This window comes from Callionymus lyra, chromosome 18, assembly GCF_982586985.1.
Source record: "Callionymus lyra chromosome 18, fCalLyr1.hap1.1, whole genome shotgun sequence".
NCBI classification, from domain to species: domain Eukaryota; kingdom Metazoa; phylum Chordata; class Actinopteri; order Syngnathiformes; family Callionymidae; genus Callionymus; species Callionymus lyra.
Window position 1 is genome coordinate 6,635,136 of NC_141835.1, and position 22,522 is coordinate 6,657,657.

Below are 22,522 nucleotides of genomic sequence, written 5' to 3' on the forward strand. Positions count from 1 at the left end.
CTCTCCAGCGCCACTTCCACTCCTCCCTCCTCACACTTTTTGTTTCCTCTCACGAGGTATAATCGAGAGGATACTCACACAGCAGAGTCAAAAACCTTCTCCTCCGTCAAGTCTCACGTGTTCTTTTGACGATAAAAGCGAACGATGATTGGAGGATAAGTCGTTTTTGAAGGATGGTGGAAGGACGCCATCTGCTGGTGAAAGTGAGAAAGCAGCTGAATACGTTGGCGCGTCTTTTTTTCTGTTTACAAATGCATTTAAAAATTATATAAAAGTGCTACAAAGACACGCATATCAGGCTAAATAAATGACAGATATTGTTTGAAAAATAATAAATAACAACTACGGTATCAATAGTAAAACATCGAGAATTGTTAGCTCGCATAAAGAAATAAATAACATGCAATAAAATGGAGAAATCTGCTTTTATCACTGTTTTAAAACGGATAATAATAAATAGTTTTTAATCATTGAAACATACAAATGTTAGTTGAACTCAACGGGAGGCACATCCAGTCCACTATCTTAAAAAATAAATTAAAAAATACTGTCTTTATATTGATTTTAAATCATTTTAATTATTTGTAATTTAATAGTTTGATGAAAATAGTTACTTTGAATGAGAGAAAATGACCGAAGCTTAATTACGATTAATTAAAAGATTTTAATTTCCCTTCTATTAAAGAAAACCCAGTTAATTTTAGTTGAGTTTGTGAGTATACATTGATGATATTCGAAGACTACTAAAAGAAAATTCATTTTTATAATATAAAATACATTTACCACCATTATAATATCAATTAATAACACTCATCCTATTTTATTTCCAATTTTTAACTCATATTTTCGGTTTTCTTGAGCTTCCTACAGCTTTTTTTTACAGTATTGAAATGTTAAAAAAGCATGTTTTAATCTTCAAGTACTAGTGAATATATTTGTATTTATTCCCAATTTTAATAAAAACTAATATTCTAAATGAAAGTGAATTTATATTTTGTTGTTCAACACTTATTCCTTTGATAATTGAAAGTCGGAAAAATACATATTTTTTAAATAAAACTGTATGACCTTATATGTATTGTAAATAAAATATTTATGATGCGATAATTACATGTTATTAAGGTTTCACATCACATTTAAACTTAAAAATAAATAAATTAATAGTCAATAATGACGACAGATATAATTGTTATTCACATATTCAATCCAACACATGAAGCCTCATAAAGCAAGATGTCTATGAAGGGGTGGAGGCCACTGGGCGAACCCGCCCGAGCCACTGCTGCTCAGCTGGATTAAAGATCACATGAAATCATCCGATTATCAGACGTGTCTCTGCTGCCAAGAACCCAGTCGACCGCACGTCAATCCTCTTAATTGTTCATTTTGTCTTTCCTCACATTTCTTGAACATCCAGAAAGATTTTCGTCTCTAAATCGTTTCCTTTTTTCTTTTTCAGCGCCGCTCTGTAGCTGAAGGTCAGCGGTTGTGCGTGCGTTGGCAGGTCAGTCGATAAAACCGATCAGCCGTGAATCATCCGGTGACGCTCCGTGACGCCGACAGAACCAGACGCCGCCGGCGAGTTCACCGAGGTCGGGTCGCGCTCACTTGGGCGGCTGACGTGCGACCGATCGACCGAACAGTCGGGCCTGCAGGAGAGTTTTTATCACTGGGGTGAGAAGCAAGCTAGTGCTTGATAAAGACAAAAACCTCATCTAAAGGCCGTTTTTAATCTGCATTTCCTTGCAGCAGCAAACCAGATGGTGATGGATGTTTCCTCGCCTCTCCTACGTCGTCGTTAACAAACCGTTACCATGACAATCACTATGGTTACCTATATTTACACAACTTGTTGACGTTTACAAAATAAATTAAGTAAGTAATTTATATTGTAGTAAGTAAGTCATTTTTATTTGTGTAGCGCTTTTCAAGACCAGGGTCACAAAGCGCTTAAACAATCAAAACAATACTCAATAAAGTATATACTTTAAAGGTCAAGATAAAACTGATAACACAACAGGAGTTCCAGAAAATCAAGGAAAAGCCTGAACAAATAAAAACGTCTGGAAGGATTTCTCTCCTCTGGTCCTGAACGGTGTTCAGGAACCATCAGTAGATTCTGATCCACAGACCTCAGAGCCCGAGCTGGGGTGTAAGGCTGGATCAGATCACTGATGGAAGGTCTGACCATGAATAGATCTGAAAGTAAGAAACAGAATTTTAAAGTTGATCCTGAAAGAAACTGGAAGCCAGTGAAGAGTTTTAAGGATCGGAGAAATGTGAGTTCTTCTACTAGAGCGGCTCAGAATTCTCGCTGAAGAGTTTTTTATTAACTTCAGGCGAGACAGATCCTTCTTGTTAAGACATGAAAATAAACTGTTACAATAGTCCAGACGAGAAGAAACAAACGCATGGATTACAAGATCCAAGATCTACAACATTTTCCTAAATTTAGAGATTTTTCTCAGTTGAAGAAAACAGTTTCTGGTCAGTCTTTGTCAAAAACAACACCCAGGTTTCTCAGGCTCAGTTTGACAGACTGACCTAAGTCACCCAAGTACTGACTCAACCCTGGAATCTTATCAAAAATTAAAAAAGCTGGGATTTAAATGCTGCTTCGTTTATGCACAAGATTATAATATATACTAATAATAGTGAGGTGCGTTCAATAATGTAGGAACATTTTTTAATTGAAATACTAGAAGCTAGAAACCAGATTTCACAAGCCAAGACCTTAATGAAACTTTTACAAAATAAAAGAACTTCCAGGAACTCATAATTATTGGGTTGAGCTAAAATGAAAATGGACAAAAAAACACTACTTTCTATGACTGAAATCTTTCATTCGCAGAAGTGGCCGAAATCTATAGACGGTCGAGGTTGTGGGGCCGAAGATATTAAACGTATCAAACTGTAACAGGAAGTACGAGTCAATCTACCTCATTCATTTCAACATAGATTTGGAAAAATCTGTATAAAATGTTGGAGACATGAACTGTTTAGTAACTGAAACTGCATTAGAAGAAAAGGATCAGAAGAAGAAGAAATCTTGAGGCCAAAATGAACTGAAAAACAAGACTATTTCTCACTAACCTGCAGCCTCGTCATAGAAGAAGACACTTTAAACCTGTTTTTCTGTGAAGAATATAGATGGTAGTTTCCAAACTGTGGACCACTATCTTGACTGGACCGCACATCTCTGCTAAACCTTGTTTTTTGCGGAGACACTGTAACAAAAGTTGATAAAAAGAAGATATAAAGCGAAATGTTGCAGTACGTAACACTTTAATTTCTCAAATATGACACAAATAGTTGCTTTTTTTTGTTTGTTTTCTTCTCTCAGCAGACATACGAGTCACAAAGTAACACGGCGAGTACAAAGAGAGAGAGAGAAACGGAGGAGGGAAATGAAAAGAAAGAGAACCACCACAACAGCGACCAACAGAGCAGAATGGAAGAAAAAAACAACAACCTGCGTTTCAAATTTACTCAAACGGGCTTCAGAGAATTTACTTCAGTTTCAGCAACATTGAAATATTCTTTTTTTTTTTTTTTTTACTACAACTATGGTAGATCGTATAGAATCTCCATGAATTAAGAACGTTCTTTAAATATACTTGGATTCATTACAAATAAACACAGGTAACCTATGACCTTTTTCGTAAATAAAACCAAATGCATAGAATGTTGTTTATAATGACACATGGAATAAATATTTTTCCACTATAAAGATGATTTCACAGTGATTGTGACGTTGACTGTAGCTGTGCTAGATATCGTTTGTTGCTACATTTCTCGACTCGAAAACCCTTTTAAATCCGGCTCGAGTGTCGCGTTCCGGCGCCTCCTACTGGACGCAGCAGCTCTGCCCGTTGGAATCTTTGGAGCGCAGACACAGCTTGGGTTTGTAGCTCTCCAGATAGAGCAGCTGCTTGGAGTTGAAGGCTCCACGGCGCTTCCTGAGGAGTCGGAAGAGACGTTTAAAAAAAAAAAAAAAACGAGTGACAATGTTAAAAAGGTGTTCCAAGAGGGAAAGACACTGACTGTCTGATGAGGTGAACCGCGTCCTCGTACTCCATCCCGCACTCGATCAGAGCCAGCGCCACCAACACAGGAGCTCTGGAGGAGGAACAAAAAAAATGCTTCATGACCTCGAATCTCATCGTTTCTGTGACGTTCTTTCTCACGGACCGGCCGAGTCCCGCCACACAGTGCACGGCCACGCAGCTGCCCGGCTCCTCGCGGAACTTGGCCTGCAGCAAGCTCAGCCAGTCGTCGACGACCTGGTCGGGGGGGGCGGAGCCATCGTCGAAGGGCCAATCCTGCGAGAACCAATGATCACGTTGTTAATATCGGACTGAATGAACTACTTTTAATTTACAAAATAGATTTAATTTGGATTTTTTTTGGCTGTATAAATGTGGATAAAAGTTATATTTTCCAACACAGTTTAAATGAAAACTTTCCAACTATATAACATTATAAAAAAGACTGTAAAACAATGTGAAGAAGCAAACGGAGATATTCAATTTGAACTTTCAACTCTCTTACACATTAACAAAAACAAGGTTTCAAGCCTGGAACTTTATTTTTACATTTTTTGCAGGTTAAAAAGCCAAACAATGTGTTTTTTAGTGTGACTACTCTAGGTCTTAGAAAGTTTCTCACTCTAACTCAGGGGCCTCAAAGTTCAGGCAGAAGGGCCCGTTGGAGCCCATGGGAAAATATGATATAATATAAGACTTCAGTTTGTACGATCAGATTTTGCACGTGACAAAATGTAACAAAATATTCTCTAAAACTTGTGTAATGTAATTATTTTTGAAATTCAAACTCTAATTTTTGGTCTTATACAGTAAGAATTAAGTGTTATAATTTCAATAACACTGTTTTGTTTTTTTACCCACCAAGTTTATTTTACTGAATTTGTTAACATTTAATTTTTCATCACATTGAATTTTACACCAAATTATTTTGCATTTAAAACATTTTCTACACCATTATCTTAATCTTTTTGCACATTGAACTTTATACTGAATTAATTTCTAAAAATAACAAAATATAAATCCAATCTAGATGAAGGACGTGCAGAAGAAAGTTTGAGACCTTGTATTACCACTACTTGACCTGCGTATAATTAAAATGAAATCACTTTTAACTTAACTTAAAACTACTCGTCTTTCATCATAGTTTCCCTTTTTCTCACTCCCCCTCAGTGAACTCATTGTGAAGCCTAATACTAATACATATTTTGTCTTTCAGGATAAAATTGATTTAAAATGTCACAGTGACATCAATTCAATTCAATTCAATTCAATTTTATTTAAAGTGTCTTATCATAACAAAGTTATCTCAAGACACTATACAGTTGAAATAAGACTATAGTTGATTAAGGAAAAATAGATCCCAGCAATTCAACAAAGAGCAAGAAACGAAACACTGTACAGTGAGCTATGGCGAGGAAAAACTTCCTTTTAGAAGGCAGAAACCTCGAGCGGAACCAGACTCATTGTTGACGGCCTGCCGCTTTGACCGGCTGGGAGGAAGGACGGGGGGGTAGACAGATGGATAAGGAGAGGAGTGAGGGAAATTATAGTGAGAAAAAAAAGAGGAGAGTGTAGGAGAGTCCATGGAGGTGCTGGAGAGAACTCGGGATCTATCAGCTGAAAGTTCATCGTGACTTTTTCCGTTTGCAAAATTTTTGACCCTTTTACACGGAAGCGTCTCAGCCCGACTGTCACTCACCAGCACTTGTATTCCTTCTTGTTCCACCGGAGTCTTGTCGTAGGTCGCCGCACACACCCTCACCAGAGTGTTGACGCTGAAAGCCTTCAGATCCTGCACGAGCACATTCAGAGTGACATGAAGTGACAGAAGTAGAATCCCGACGCTGGTTTCGTACCTCGATGAACTTCCCCAGTTGTGCGTTGGTGGGGTTGTGAGTGATGAGAAACCTCAGACAGTCGTAGGTGATCTCGACGGGAGCCGGGCGATTCATTTCGAAAGCCGCGAATGTCGGTTGAAAATAAAAGAGAAGTTTGTGGAGACGCTGTGCTTGTGTGGGCGTACAGACTGAGAACACCAGTCTGTACGTGAGAAAACCAACAGATCTGTCCTTTTTCCTTTTTGAATGTGTCAGCCCGTTCAGTGGCGACGGGGTCTAATGACAGAAGAAGGCAGTAGAAGTGGACAGACAGAAAGCAAAGACTCCTGGGATGAGACCAAAGTCTCTCCTGATCCTCTGGACAGGTGACAGACTGAAGGTTGGCTTGTCTTCATATGGTTTCAACACAATGGCAGTGACGACCTGACGGAACACAAACGTAAAACATCACAAGTCTGTTAGTTTACTTTTCTCCTTCTCCTCGTTCATCACACACATTATAATATATATATATATATATATATATATATATGTAGGGCTGCACGACACGTGGGATATGCATATCGAAAACATCGTTAATTTATACATTTTTATTGGATAGATCAAGCATTTCTTCAATGCGCACTTTAACCAATCAGTGTCACGTTCTGTGAAGTTGTCAATTTGTACTTCTATGTCTCGTTGTTGTTTACGTCTCCGTCTGTCTGTGAACTGTGCGGCGCAGCTTGCTAGGCTCGGTTGCTATGGCGACGCCTCTTGCAGGCGCGCTGACCTAGCTCAGTATAAACACGGAAGTAATACTAACTTATGAGCTACTCAAAAGGGGAGTGATCCAGTTACTCGTCTCTTTCAACCCCCTTTGCTAAAGCAACATATTTTAAGTACTTTTGAACTTGTCTCAGTTGTTTTCTCATAAGATCGCAAAACTTCCAAACAAGTGTAAACCTGTCTGTCTTCGCTGTATGCTAATGAGCTTGTTAAGCTAAGTTGTTAGCGTCAGGTCATTTATAAACTGTTATGTGTGCGTGTACAAGGAGGTGGGTTTTATTATTGATTTGGTGATATTGCGACACGCCGGTGGCTCCTCTCTGATGCGGGACTTGCATCTGTTTCCCGCAAAACTGAGCGTTATAAGTAATTTTCTTCTCCAATCATGTCGGCACAGAAGCACGGAAATAAATGAAAAGGAAATATCGCATCGTTTTCCTTATCTCAACCCACGGACCTCCACTACAGTACGCACGGCTGCGTTTTTAGATGAAAGAAAAAAATATCGCATCAATATCGATATCGCAATTCATGACACCATCGAATATTGTACTTATTTCCAATTTCATGCAGCCCTAATAAATATAAATAAATAGATATATAGATATCTATATATTTATGCATTAAGTAATGCCAAGTGCTGTTGACCAACGATGCATGTGTGTAAATAAAGTTTTGGAGCTTCACAGAGTAATACTATAAAGCTTTGCAGAGTAATACTAAGAAGCTTCGCAGAGTAATACTATAGAGCTTAGCGGAGTAATGCTATGGAGCTTCACGGAGTAGTATTATGAACCTTCATGGAGTAATATTGCAGAGCTTCACAGAGTATTACTATAGAGCTTCACAGAGTAATAATATACAACTTAACAGAGTAATACTATGGAGCCATGCAGAGTATTAATACAGAGCATTGTGTAGTAATACTGTGGGCCTTACGGAGAAATAGTATGGTGCCTCACGAAAATTACTTTGAAGACTCGCTGAGTAATACTATGGACTCGCACGGTAACAATACGGTGTCTCACTTCGTAAAACCGCTGTCCGGCTTCGCAGTTTAGACAGATTTAGACAGATTTCTAATCGCCAATTACCACATAAAATCGGTTTTAGGTCACTAAGTAAATCGGAATTGATTGTTATGGCTAATAAGGTGCACGGTCCCTTTTTTAGAAAATTTGAGGATTTTAAGTGCGCCTTATAGTCATAAAAATACTCTTAAGTTAAGTGATGTGATTTAACTGTTGGTCAAAAGGAAAAAGGGATTCTGTCTGATACCTACCGGAAGGGCTTTGCTGTAATGGTATTAGGAGGCGTTTAAATGAAGACAGATACCCTCGACTACAAGTGAAGAACGAAATTGTAAACATTGTGAGAACCAAATGAGTTACACACCTGTGCGTGCGAGTGTGGCAGTGTTTGTGCCTCGCGGTGCTGACCCGTTCACTTGTCCACGATGAGCAGCAGGTGCTGGGCTTGGCAGAACTCCCCTCCAAGGCTCGCAAACGCCATACATGTGCAGCCTGACCCGGAAAAGTTGGCAGAGAAGAGCGTCGGGATTAGACGGAGGACATCGTACAACTGCTCAACCCACAGATGCTGCTTACGTAGTAGGTCTGAAGTCGAACACTAAGACGGCTATTATTGGATGTTTCAAATCAATGTTGCTCTATTTTAGCATGCGATCGATACTGTGCTGAGGCTAATGTTCCTACAGGTCTTTGCTCTTCAACTTTGACCGAAATCCCATGTAAATATTTCACAAAAGTCACATTATAATGGGTCGATTAAATCGCCGATCATAAAATCAAAGGGTCGGATAAGAGAGACCGACTATTACTTTTGTGATATTCAAGCCATTTTGGGAGTCATTTCCTGCTTTTTGTATTGAAGGATTTAATAAACAATTAAATCCTGTGACATCCTGACTGAGGATGAGAGGATACAGTCGACTCCATCAGCTTTTAAAGCTGATGTTAGTACATGTTTCGGATTTGAAACAAATGAAAGCAGTTACATCTTCGTCAAGAGTCCTGCGGTCTATACATTCTGCAACACCACTATAGAATACTACAAATATATCCTTGTTCCTATAGTATCACAAAATATCCTTTCGCCAGATTCTTGACAATACATACATCATATATCAATATCATTATAAATAAATGTTATTTTAATTAATCGATTTGTAAATTTAACACTAAATGTATCATTCTAAAATACTGTAGATAGAAATGAACGAGTAAAACACATTATACATCAAATTAATGCAACAAAAACAACATTTAATCCATTGAAAATGTGTGGATTTCTCAGATGCTTTTTGTATTGAAGGATTTAATAATAAATCAACCATGTAAGCAATAATGTTTACTTGTTTCATAGTCGGAATTTTATTTCTCTTCCATCCACACGCCTACTAAGAGGATGTTCTTATCTTAAAGGCAAACATTCAGTTTGTGAAAGATTTAATCCCCTGCTTACAGTCAAACCAAACATAAATTATAAAGCATCTTTGGTAATCTGTGCGTGTACACTGAGCCCGGGATTAATTTCTCTGGTGAAAGGTAGAGAAATGAGAGGTCAACTGTCAACCCGCCGTCGAAAAAAAACAACGACCGAGACGGAATATTGATCAGTCGGAATGAATGTTTGGATTGTACCGAGTCAGCACTCTTACATGGAATGCGTTTTCAATTACAAGAGAATTGGACAAATATTAAAAATCTGACAGGGATGTAAAGATGAAAATTCATTGTTGTCGTTTTTTAAATTAAACACAGTCGGTATGTAATCATTCTAGGTTACCAACCTTTAATGGTATGAATTAAAATAACTTTTAAGGCATTCAGAGACGACACAAATCCAACCTGCAGGTCATTTCAACAACATTTTGACTTTGAATTTATTGTATCTACAAAATTAAACTTGTATCAGTATTTCTTAATTTATAATGAGATCAATGGTACAGCAGGTGGCAGTAGCGTTCCAGAACTTGCTCACACAACACACTCAGGAAATGAGAGGGCGTGAGCTGAAGAATCCTTCAAAAATTCCTGAATCCAGATGTAAAATGCAATTATCCGCACCATACTATACATCAACATTTTAATTAAAATCCGTTTAGATTATTATTCTATAAAAGTAAAAAGACATTTATAGGAAGGACCTAAATGTTAAGGTAAGTACAAGCAACACTAAGATGGAACCTTTATAGGAAGCGGACTTTCAAAGGACGAAAGGGGTGACAAGGTTGTTAATGTCAAGAAATGAAAAGATAAGATTTGTATTTTTCCTTTAATTTATTAACATTATTTTTAAATGAGTAAGTAAGTAAGTAACTAACTACTATTTGTAAAGTACCTTTTACAGACCAGGATACAAATACATACACATTTAAAAACTTTAAAAGGTCAATACGTGTGTAAGTGTACTGCAAGTCCTAATAAAATGTACATGTATGTTTCATCTTTTTCGTTGTGAACTTCTAAAACAACTCGAATTTCTCCAGTGTGGGATAAATATATAGGTTTATTAAGTTATAACATGAATGTAAGTAAGTAAGTAAGTAATTTTTATTTGTATAGCGCTTTTCCAGACCAGGGTCACAAAGCGCTTAAACAATCAAAACAATACTCAATAAAATATATACTTTAAAGGTCAAGATAAAACTGATAACACAACAGGAGTTCCAGAAAATCAAGGAAAAGAGGTTTAACAAAAAGAAGATTACTTTTTAACTATTTTTCTTTTCTAATAACAACAAAAAGGGGGTTAAACTCAATTTCAAATACAATTGAATTTCTTTTTAGTATAACATGCAAACACAAAGACATGAGAATGATAAAAGAACGACATGTACCAATTGGTTCTTGGATAACACATGACACAAAAAAAAGCATCATTTCAAGAACGTGTTTGAATCTTAAACAGACTTTTTTTTAAATGATGACAACAAACACCAACTACACTAAAAGAAAAAAACACGGTGACATTGAGATTCTGGGTCACGGGTTTTGGCTCAACATCCTCCAGGGTTCTTTCTAAATCACGTTAATGGAGATTAGCATCAAGATCTGGTCATGGATTCAAGGGTAGAAGGAAGGAAGGAAGGCAGGACTCACTGTGCTGAGCGCCGGAGAGGTGGTTCATTGAGCGGACACAGGAGAATGTGACGCCTCCGAGATGTGGACACACCATTGATGATGCTGCTGCTCCTCTGGCTCTGACGACGGCCCGCTAGCTCGATGCTAACCTGCTCGGTCCAGCATCAATGGTTAGAAAATGTTGTTTTTTCAAATATAACGCGACGTTTACGTCCGTTTTTTTGGTTTGTTTGGACTAAATCCGTTTACGGTCAAAAGGGTAACCTTAGCAACGCAGCCTTACGTTACAACGCAAACACAAAAACTCGTATATTTATAATAAACGACACATATATACGAGTTAAAAATACAAATACGTCAAGTGTCAACAGTCGTGTTGGTAACACACACGACGATTTAGTCACGTCGTAGATACACAACAAATTAATAATAATATTAAAAATAAGAAACGACGTCGTGTTGTCGCGAACGTGAAGAATAATAACAACAACATACTTACACAACACGGCAGGTGAACACAGGTATATTCCGGACGAGTCTAAAGACACTTGAAATCCTGCGAAGGAGACATTGTTGAAGCCAAGAGTGTCGAGTTACGAGAGGATGGCCGCGACTTCCGATGGCATGATTTCAAAATCAAATCATGTCGGGTTTTTTTTTTTTCGCAAGTTGCAGGATAGTTGTTTTATTTTGAAACTACACTTCCTCCTGTGCCGGTGAGGTCGTACGTTTGGGTAGCTTCACGATTTGAGATGGAAACGGAGGAACGCAGTTGGAGCGTTAATTTTTTTTATTTTTATTAGTTGGTATCTTCATCCAGAAGATAAATAGTTGTAAAAAAAAAAAAAAAATACAAAAAATGTAATTGAGTATCTTGTGAAATCATGTGATCCTGGAAAGTACACAATTCTATTTCTATGTTTTAATTTCTATTTTATGTTTTATTTATCTTTTTTATTTCTATGTTAGTCTTTGTATCCTTTGTTCTTTTTCTTTGATCTATGTTCTTTATCTTTATCTTTAGACTTAGATTGCATCATCTTGTTCTTTCTCTTTATTTCTCTTTGTTCTTTTTCTTATTTTATTTTTTATGAAAAAATGCTGTATTTTCTGTGGCTTTTGGAAAAAAACAATTTAATCAATAAAGTTTTACCTTAAACTTAAACTTACCTTACCTTAATTGTTGTCACTACCTAAATAATCATTGGATTCCATCCTATATTTCATTTTATAATTCTGAATAGAGGTATAACAAAATGTCAATAATACTTTAAATACTGTTTTGATATTTTACTTTTTTTTTGGCTTTCAAATCATATTCAAACATTTTTTTTTACCATAGTTCTTGTATGGTTTAAAGTTAAATTAAGTGAGTTTTACATAGAATAATTCCATTTTAAAGTTTGCAATAAACATGCAAATGTTCACAGCGTTTGTTATTTTAGTGTTGCGATTAAACTTCCAGCCACTAGATGGCATCAATCATTACGTCCTCAACTGCCAAAGAAACAATTAAATCCTGTGAGATCCTGACTGAGGATGAGAGGATACAGTCGACTCCATCAGCTTTTAAAGCTGATGTTAGTACATATTTCGGATTTGAAACAAATGAAAGCAGTTACGACTTCGTCAAGAGACCTGCGGTCTATACATTCTATACACCACAATAAAATACTACAAATATATCCTTGTTCCTATAGTATCACAAAATATCCTTTCGTCAGATTCTTGACAATAAATACATCATATATCAATATCATTATAAATAAATGTTATTTTAATTCCTCAATTTGTAAATTTAACACTAAATGTATCATTCTAAAATACTGTAGATAGAATTGAACGAGTAAAACACATTAAACATCAAATTAATGCAACAAAAACAACGTTTAATCCAATGAAAGTTTGAGGATTTCCCAAATTTCATGAATATTTAGTGTCAGTTAATTTGAATATTTTTAAATTTAAGTTTAAGGCATATTTACAAGTGGGCTTCGCTCTCGTAACCTCTTATTCGCCGAGATTCCAGGCGGGGGAGACTTCATCATTTTAAACATTTGAGTAAGTCAGGAAAGTTGGGTTTTCACACTAGTGTCCCTTTAAATAAAAGCAAAACATTAAATTCAATGAAGTCACATTTTTTTCACCCGAAAGTATATTCTGTAATAACAAATACAATACATACAATATATATAATATATAAACGTCTTCATCTTTGGAGGAATAAGTTTTACAATGAACCTATGATATGTTAAGAAGTAAATACACTTTATTTTAAAGCACATATTAAACACATAAGTTCTGACTATGATTTAGAGTTAATTCTATAGTTTTTCTCTATTATACTAATTGAAGAAAACACATCACTGAGATACCTTTATGCCTCTTATCAGATGGTTAGTTTATTTAGCTGAAAACTATCTAAAACTTTCATTTAATCTACACATATATACAAACAACATGTTGTATATTTTATTTAAAAACAAGATTTTTTTTTTTAATCATCTTGAAATCCAATACTTACAGTAAATCGTACCCCTTCACAGACTGCACCTCTTAACAAGGAAACTATGATTCATAGGTTCAAGGGTGTGGCTTCGTTTATCACGAACACACACCGAAAGAGAGAGAGAGAGAGAGAGAGAGAGAGAGAGAGAGAGAGAGAGAGAGACACTACCTGTACACACACTCCAGGTGTTACTTTTGTTGTTGTCTCCCTGTATCTACCTCTGCATGTTAGTACTTGAGTATGTGTTGACGTCACGACTTCTGGATCTGGTTTGGCAAGATTCCCTGGAGGGGCGAGGGAGGAAGAAAAGCAGAAGGACAAGAAAGGAGAGACGACTAAAACATTTCCTTCTCGGATCTTGGATTTTATTTTCCATTTTCATCTGTGTGTGTGTGTGTTCATCCTCTTTCCCCGTGTGCCGGCGTGAAAAACCAAACTTTCAGCGACAGGTAAGTGTTTTGCTCGGTGACTTTAAGTCGTTGTCTAAACAGAACTTGTGTGTCCAGCTACAAGAAAGTGCAACACTTGCTGACAGTAAACACTTCAGGTTGTTTTTGTCTTTCACCCCTGAAGCAGGAAGGATATATTAGTCGACACTGTCAACTAGAGACGATTGATCCGCTGTAGAAACTTGACTGATCCCATTTTTCTGTCTAAAATTAAACGTTAATAACCCTCAACTTTCTTTTATTGAACGATGAAATGAGTCTTAAGGAGCTCCTCGGGTCGCTTTAATTGAAACTGGAGGTGAAAGCGTTAACAGACGCTCTGCTCTGAGTCACTCCTGAATTCCGATATCCAAACAGTTTCCTTTCTAACTAAACATCAAGCTCGGCCGCAAAGTATGTCGGCCTGAATATAGCTCCCATGTGTGCCTCTGTCTGAGGGCGGCAGCGTTCAGGCACCGATTCCTGCCATTTTTTACACATAAATGATAAAATCACGCTCTGTTTACAAGGTATGACAAGAGGCGTGTGTCGAACACACTCAATCTGGAAGATTGGCAACAAACTGTCGAAAAAATGACAGTAATAATCCTAAAATAGTTGAAGAACGACACACTAAAACCCTCTGTTACGTGTTAAGAAAGTCAAAATGATCATAAAAAGTCATATCTGAGAAACATGTCTTCGGATTGTTGCTTCCATCAAAACTGGATGTGGTAAAATAACAGAGATGCATCTTGGGAGTTGTATATATTATATCGCACAATGACTGTCCAACCACTTTTTGCTGTCGGACAGATTGACATACCAGGTTAGGGAGTAGTTTCTAATAACTCTCGAGTTTGCTGATGATATAGTGACTTGTATTGAGAATGAGAGGAGAAGCAAAGAAATGTGGGGAGAGAAAGTTGAAGTAGAGGTCATGAAAACAGGTGAGTCAGATTGGAGGTGAAGAGGAGAGTGCAGGCAGGGTGGACCCGTTGATGTTGAGATAAAGGACCTTGAGTGAAAGGAAACCCTTGAGTTATACGTGGTACTCATTTCAGGAGGACACAAGGAGAGACAGTGTGGCTGAAGAAATGGTTATGATAAGATAGTGGTTGATGAGAACATGAAGGACAAAGGAGATCATCTGGAAATTCCATCCTACGATGTTAATGTTTCCCCCAAACATTGACACTTTAAGGGAAGAATTCCAAGAAAACGTTGGTAATCTGGAATCTGTCTTGTCTTTATGTTGAAACTGTGGATGTTAAAGTTCTCTCAGAATGTCTTACTTTCCCGAACCTTTAAACAAAGGCAACTAATTCAATAAAACGGCCAATATAAATAAATATAAAAGGCTTGATGCTATAAAGTTGATGAAAGTAGCACGAGTCGGGGACACAAGAAATGTACCCCAGACCTTGTTTTGACATAAGATATTCCAACAAAGATCAGGTAGTGACGATTGAGGACAAAATCCAAACATTACAAAACAGCTACTGTTAAGTTGTTTTGGACAAGTGAAGGTAAAGAGAACCTCACTCACAGACTTCTTCTGACAAGCATCTTCTTTTCCTGAAAAATCAATATTTTAAGCCACTTTCGAGTCACAGCGGAAGATAAGACCGACTGTACGGCACGTCTTCTCTGATAAAGTCTGTGCGTCTCCGAAAGGGTTAGTGAAGGCAAGTGGTTTTTCGATCTTAAGTTGTCACTCATCCTTTTCTTCTACGTGAAGAGAGATTTTTGTAAAAACAATTTCAGCAACTCAATCCAAGTCTTGTTATGTTTGTTTTAACCTTCTACCATGTGATGACCTGAGAGACTTTGAATCTACTCCGGCATTTTGTTCAGTGCTAGAGTGGATTTGAATGAGTTATGTAACTCATGAGCAACGCAAATGGCTGGTTGGTGTTTACGGTTTGAGTTATTTGCAGTAAACAAACTTAAAGTAAACACATACAACACATCCACTTTTGTTTTTAGTACAAAAGTTTGAAGGAATTATGGCGCAAAAGTAGATATTTATGTAAAAAAGTATGATACCAACAATTAAGGGAGAATCAAGATACTATTTTCACCTTGTAAAATTGATTTATTTTATATTTTCTTTAACATTAATCTTTATTAACCATTTTTAACCAAATGCACATGTGGTTTGTGGCAAAGGCACAACAGAGGGACACTACAGATACACTTTTATAACACAGGGGGGAGCCATTATTAATCCATTCAATCTCATATATTATTCCTTTAACTGTGATAGAAGGTGTATTTTTACATTAAATCGTTTATTTAATTCAATTTTACTTGAGCCATTGTTAGTTTGGTCTTTCTTTTAGGTGAAAAGGAATTTGGTGTATGTCAAAATGAAGTAAGTAATATTTGTAGAGTGCTTTTCTAGACCAGGGTCACAAAGCGCTTAAACAATAAAAACAATACCCAATAAAATATATGATTAAAAGGTCAAGACACATAAGACAAACACAGGAGTCTCACAGAATCAAGGAAAAGCCTGAACAAATAAGAGTTTCTTATTATAAGTCCCATTTCCTTAAAAGTATCAACATACACGAGTCCAAACATGATCATCTCATCAGTTTGCATCATCTTGTGTTTTTTCATTTCGTGACACAGAAGTTTTTTTTTCTAAGGGCCTGTTGCCACAAAAACATATTTGGTCCAACAAGTTATAATTCCATCAAAATCCAGACACTATATCTCCATCCTTTTGAACAAAACAACAGATTTGCATTAGGCTTTCCTTAAAATAAAGATAATAAACGAAAGGTTTGATTCTTGGTCATGTTTTCGTCAACAGTGACTCCGAACTGCATATCCCCGTACAAAAATAATGAATAATAAATAATATTAAATGAATAATAATGAAGTTTAATCTCATGTTTTTTCTCCTGATACTTAATTAATATATGGCAAAACTATCACTAAAATGAAATTTAAAGAAAGTAACACCATATATATTGATAAACTGCTATTTGTGTTTTCTTCTTTCACTGTGAAACAAAACAAAAAAATGTAACTTGATGAAGTTTCTTGTTTCTTGAGGAATATAGAGGAGATCAACTGCTTTTTGTAAGTAAGTAAGAAAGTAATTTTTATTTGTATAGCGCTTTCACTGACTCTTTCATGAAACATCTTAAGACATTTTTATTTGTTCAGGCTTTTCCTTGATTATCTGGAACTCCTGTTGTGTTATCAGTTTTATCTTGACCTTTAAAGTATATACTTTATTGAATATTGTTTCGATTGTTTAAGCGCTTTGTGACCCTGGTCTTGTAGGTTTTGTAAATCTCCGAACACGAATTATAAACCTCTAATAACCCACACAATAATTCTACTTACTATAAGTATAAACTATAGAAGGCCTCGCAGCGATGAAGTAGACAAACACAGCCATGTTTGATGTATGCTAACCAGCTCGCTAGTGTCTACGTACTTCCGTGCGAGCCTGTACAAGCTCAGCTCGGGGTGCAGCCGCTATGACTGACAAAAGGTATTCTGGTTACATTTCAGACGTGTTTGCCAGGCCGAGGACCAACTCCTCCTCACCCGCACTGAGTCAACACTTCATAGAGGGTTCAGCTCTTGAGCAACATGGATGTTTGAATCTGCGTTTTTTTCCCCCAGGGTTCTTCTTGAGAGTTCCTCGCCCAGGCCGGGCCAGACGCAGAGATGAACTGGTCGGGACTAGAGAGCCTGTTGAGTGGAGTCAACAAGTACTCCACCGCGTTCGGGAGGATCTGGCTGTCCATGGTGTTTGTGTTCCGAGTGCTGGTGTTTGTGGTGGCGGCGCAGAGGGTCTGGGGAGACGAGAGCAAGGACTTCGTGTGCAACACCCGGCAGGTATGAAGCGAGTGCTGCGCTTGTGGTTTTACTGGTCGGACTGGTTGGTGCGACAACATTATTGCCTTTAGATAAACCTTCAACTTGAAGAGTCTTCATTTTTAACGTGTACAAATCAAATAATAGCTCATATTAATAGCAAAGTGAACGCATGGAAAAATGTGGTTAGTTTACATATCTTTATAATCAAGCGAAAATGAGAGCACATATGCCAAAGTCAAAGCTTATTTGAATAATTTACATCCTGCGTTTCCTGTTCCGTGTCTATTACAGTTTTGAATAAAACAAAAACATGTTGATTTTTTTCTGTCACATGCTCCAAGAAAACAATCTAAAGTCTTATTTCCATTTTAATATTCTTAAATTATGTTTTTATAGGGTCATTTGTTATTTAATAATTTAAAAATAGTTATTGGACATTAGTGTGTTTCTGATTTCAAAGAATAATGATTGATTAAAAAGGTTAAATACTGACATCCATTCATTTACTTCTGCTTATCAGAGGGGAGGTCAATGGGGTCAGCAGCTTTAGTAGAGATATATAAGTAAGTAAGTAAGTAAGTAAGTAAGTCATTTGTATTTATATAGCGTTTTTCCAGACCAGGGTCACAAAGCGCTTAAACAATCAAAACAAGTATATACTTTAAAGGTCACGATAACACAACTAGAACTATTTGTTTCACTTTTGTACAAATATTGTCAAGTGTATATGCTTTGAGTATTAACAGTGGACCCATAAACACATGAAATACTTTATTTGGATTTTTCTTTTACAGATCCTAGTGCTAAATGCTACTTAATTTTAAATCATTAATAACTATATAAACATTTTCACAATTAGATTTACGTCAGTTTCTAATTAAAATTTTAAGCAACCTTGGAGAGAGGAGTGGCATACTTGGAAAAGTAAAAGTGGAAATAAAATAAGAAAATTAACTAATTGAATTATCCTCATTTTAAGGGTTACAATTAAACTTCTGGCCGCTAGATGGCAGCAGTCATTATGTCCTCCAAAGCTAAAGGAACATTGCAATCCGGTGAGATCCCGGAGATGACTGAGGTCGAGAGGATACAGTCGACTCCAGGCGCTTTTAAAGCTGATGTTTGGACATATTTTGGTTTCAAAACAAATGAAAGCAGTTACAACTGAGGACGAGAGGATACAGTGACTCCAGCAGCTTTTAAAGCTGATGTTTGGACATATTTTGGTTTCAAAACAAATGAAAGCAGTTACGACTGAGGACGAGAGGATACAGTGACTCCAGCAGCTTTTAAAGCTGATGTTTGGACATATTTTGGTTTGAAAACAAATGAAAGCAGTTACGACTTCGCCAAGAGATGTGGTCTGTAAATTCTGTAACGCCAGAGTCAAGTACTGGACAATACTACAAATATGTCCTTGTACCTACAGTGTCACAATATATCACAATATATCGTAACATGCCTGTGTATTGTTATAAGTATTGCATCACCTGGTTCTTGCTCATACATAACCCTAGGTTCTACATATTTTTGTTTATATTTTTACATTTAATATTTGTTTTCCCCCACATTGTGTGCATCCAAATGTATTTGTGTTGTATTTATGTTCACACTTATTTAAGAGTTCATGGTCTTATGTGACTGCTATCTGACGTGTTTCTAAGAATCTGTTGTGTTTCCAGCCGGGCTGCACCAACGTCTGCTACGACCACATCTTCCCCATCTCCCACATCCGTCTGTGGGCCCTGCAGCTGATCTTCGTCACCTGTCCCTCACTCATGGTGATGGCCCACGTCAAGTTCCGGGAAGGCAAGGACAGGAAGTACGTGGAGCTTCACAACGGTTCCCACCTATACGCCAACCCCGGGAAGAAGCGAGGTGGTCTCTGGTGGACTTATCTAGTCAGCCTTGTGTTCAAGGCCGGCTTCGACATCGCCTTCCTCTACATCTTGTTCCGGATCTATCACGGCTACGACCTTCCCAAGTGAGTCGGCGAGTCTTTCCCGTCTTTCATAATGAATGAATTACCACGTGTGCTTTTGTTCATTTGTTTACGTTTCCAGGCTCTCCAAGTGCCGCCTGGACCCCTGCCCCAACACCGTCGACTGCTTCATCAGCCGCCCCACGGAGAAGAAGATCTTCATGATCTTCATGGTCACCTCCAGCGCCCTCTGCATCTTCATGTGCTTCTGCGAGATGATCTACCTGGTGGGCAAGCGCATCTCCAAGCTGCTGAAGGTCCGGCACGAGAACGAGAGGCTCCTCTTCGCCGAGCAGCACGAGCTCACCAACATGGCGCCGCCCAGGTCCACGTACAGGAAGGACCCCACGCTGGGGAGCACCATCAGTCTGTGCAAACGGGAGAAGGCCCAGGAGATCGGAGCCAGCACCACGCTTTAAGGAGGACGTGTCCATCTCTGCGTATTTAATTGAACTGGAGACACGGGTCGAGGACACGTGTCGTCGCTCGGCATCAAACATTCATAAGCTCACCGACGGCAACTGTCGTCGTGAGACTGTTTGGATCCCTCGAATGGAAGTGTTTCCCAGCTGCAGACGAACTGCTCTCTTGTGTTACGTAATGAAAGCGCCACAGTGTTGGCATGTGGTGCCCTTTTATACTCCATATTTGACTCCTTGTTGCTTGTGCTGCTGAGTGAAAGAGGGATGTCTTTAATCGTGTACATGTACTGTCCTCAGGAAAACAATATATATATATTTTTTTGCTTTTAGAATATATATTTTTGTCTCACTAGGGCAGTGAAAGAATTAATTTATTGGGGGACTTTACAGAGACAACTCTTTTCACGCGAAGCACAGAAACAAATGTTACAAATGACAGGTTTTTTTTTATGCTTGGACTAAATTTAATAATAGAAAATAAAGACAAAATAATCATATGTGCAAATAAATAGTTACATCGTTTTGTGGGAGTTGTTTTTTTTAACTTAATATTTAGTTTTTAATTCCTCAGGTGACTTTTGATTGATTCATTGCCGATGTGAAATGCGATCAAATGTTATTTTAGCCCTTAAGCCATTTGTCTCTGCTTCCATAAATAAATATGCAGTGGTGGAGGTCGTTCACCTTAACCCAGAGACAACACAAAGGATACCACAAACACATTTGTTTTTACGGCCTCCGGGTCACTTTCACCCAGAGATAACAAAAGTAAGTAAGTAAGTAAGTCATTTTTATTTATATAGCACTTTTCCAGACCAGGGTCACAAAGCGCTTAAACAATCAAAACAATATTCAATAAAGTATATATTTTAAAGATCAAGATAAAACTGATAACACAACAGGAGTTCCAGAAAATCAAGGAAACGCCTGAACAAATAAAAACGTCTTAAGATGTTTCTTGAAGGAGTCAGTAGATCATCAAACACAGAGAGAGATGAAGATCGTTCCAAAGCTTAGGAGCAACAGTCTGGAAGGATTTCTCTCCTATGGTCCTGAACCGTGTGCGAGGAACCATCAGTAGATTCTGATCCACAGACCTCAGAGCCCGAGCTGGGGTGTAAGTCTGGATCAGAATCTACTGATTGAAGGTCTGACCATGAATAGATCTGAAAGTAAGAACCAGAATTTTAAAGTTGATCCTGAAAGAAACTGGAAGCCAGTGAAGAGTTTTAAGGATCGGAGAAATGTGAGTTCTTCTACGAGAGCGGGTCAGAATTCTCGCTGCAGAGTTTTGAATCAACTGCAGGGTTCAAAGAAAAAATGACGTGACAAGCTCAGACACCCTAAAGTATATCGTCATGATCAAAACAAACATATAACAGGTATTATATACATAACAAAATCTGGCTGTAGTTTGAGTCAACAGTGTGGACTATTTGGGAATTCACACTGATGATAACCTCGCCCTAAACCTCAACACTTCTGCTGTCCAAAAGACACAAAGCCACTTCCACGCCCTCGAGAACTCAAACAAAAACGGACTCACCTCTCAATGCATTCTCCTGAGGAACTTCAGAAAGAACCTTGATCACTGACTTCCTGGTACAAATCCTGCAGCAAAAAATACATTGAAATTGTCAAGAATAACAGAATAACATGTGCCCATGTGACCCCAGAATACATATACTTGACACAATAACTCACCTGTGTTACCTTATTTGTTATATAGGAAAAACATATTTTAAAGAGTAGAGACTAAAACTGCATTGTTGACTATAGATGACAATAAACCATAAAAAACACTAGAAAATGCAACGTTATCAATTTTAAGTGTATTATATAAAATCTACATTTAAGAATGATGTAAGAAACAGCTTAGATTTTTTAAATGAAAAAACGATTTAACTTTAACAATATAGCGCTCTTGTTAAAATATTAGTTACCACCAGATGGAAACCTTCTCTTATTAAAGGTAAAATACAAGTGTACCAGAGATTTAATAAAGAATAGATAATTCCTCGTTTATCAATCATTTATATAATTTTTGTTTAGAGTAGTTTTGATAATAGCAATGGAAACAACGCTAGCATCGAAGCTAACACTAGCACATAAGCTAACACTAGCACACTCACTGTTAGCTCATTTAAAGATGGGCGCTATAAACAAAGAAACATATACAGGAAAGTTCGGAAAAAACAGGTGAAAATAAATATACATGAACACAAATATAAATTAAATAATAATGATTATTGACGTACCGGCCGAATTAAAAGTCAAGCGACGTGTCTCTTCTTTGTCCACTAGTCGGAGCCAAAGACCGTCGTATTAGCATTAGCCCGGTAAGCTAGGCGTCCGCTAATGCTATTTCAGAGTGAAAATATATATATAAACTATATTAACCGTGTTATGATAGCACTATAAAAATTATTTATTTATGTTTTGTTATAAATATAGACCACTTGTGGTTATTTGTCACATAATTATGTTTTCACTTTAATTTTTTATATAATCTATTATTTATTTTATATATATATATATATATATATATATATATATATATATATATATATTCTGT

At 37.2% G+C, this 22,522-nt stretch overlaps 3 protein-coding genes across 5 annotated transcripts in view; 1 reads left to right on the top strand and 2 right to left on the bottom strand.

Moving 5' to 3' along the window:
• bsdc1 (BSD domain containing 1) overlaps window positions 1-22,522 on the bottom strand; it is a 227,788-nt gene that overhangs the window by 74,094 nt on the left and 131,172 nt on the right. The gene's annotated exons all lie outside the window — the stretch shown is intronic.
• On the bottom strand, window positions 3,269-21,563 carry LOC148060303 (protein tyrosine phosphatase type IVA 2-like). 2 transcript variants are annotated; one of them, XM_087779292.1, is made up of 8 exons: window positions 11,258-11,717; window positions 10,777-10,907; window positions 8,048-8,175; window positions 5,903-6,307; window positions 5,746-5,838; window positions 4,192-4,322; window positions 4,045-4,119; window positions 3,269-3,959 (listed from the first exon to the last, which is right to left on the bottom strand). In XM_087779292.1, exons 4-8 carry the CDS (start codon window positions 5,996-5,998, stop codon window positions 3,848-3,850), a joined length of 507 nt encoding a protein of 168 aa, XP_087635418.1. In that variant the 5' UTR covers window positions 5,999-6,307; window positions 8,048-8,175; window positions 10,777-10,907; window positions 11,258-11,717; the 3' UTR covers window positions 3,269-3,847. The 2 variants fall into 2 exon arrangements, with proteins under 2 accessions (XP_087635418.1, XP_087635419.1); XM_087779293.1 differs by lacking the exons at window positions 10,777-10,907; window positions 11,258-11,717 and adding an exon at window positions 21,494-21,563.
• LOC148060304 (gap junction beta-4 protein-like) lies at window positions 13,447-20,469 on the top strand. Its single transcript, XM_087779290.1, has 4 exons — window positions 13,447-13,716; window positions 17,347-17,562; window positions 19,227-19,528; window positions 19,608-20,469. Exons 2-4 carry the CDS (start codon window positions 17,392-17,394, stop codon window positions 19,942-19,944), a joined length of 810 nt encoding a protein of 269 aa, XP_087635416.1. The 5' UTR covers window positions 13,447-13,716; window positions 17,347-17,391; the 3' UTR covers window positions 19,945-20,469.

Bases quoted from the DNA above. Each gene is read 5' to 3' on its own strand.
- LOC148060303 (XM_087779293.1), bottom strand. From the start codon at position 5,998: ATGAATCGCCCGGCTCCCGTCGAGATCACCTACGACTGTCTGAGGTTT. The intron at 5,839-5,902 runs GTACGAAACCAG...GTGCTCGTGCAG, and splicing joins AACTGGGGAAGTTCATCGAG to GATCTGAAGGCTTTCAGCGT. The intron at 3,960-4,044 runs GTCAGTGTCTTT...CCGACTCCTCAG, and splicing joins GCGGTTCACCTCATCAGACA to GAAGCGCCGTGGAGCCTTCA.
- LOC148060304 (XM_087779290.1), top strand. From the start codon at position 17,392: ATGAACTGGTCGGGACTAGAGAGCCTGTTGAGTGGAGTCAACAAGTAC. The intron at 17,563-19,226 runs GTATGAAGCGAG...TTGTGTTTCCAG, and splicing joins TCGTGTGCAACACCCGGCAG to CCGGGCTGCACCAACGTCTG. The intron at 19,529-19,607 runs GTGAGTCGGCGA...TTACGTTTCCAG, and splicing joins CACGGCTACGACCTTCCCAA to GCTCTCCAAGTGCCGCCTGG.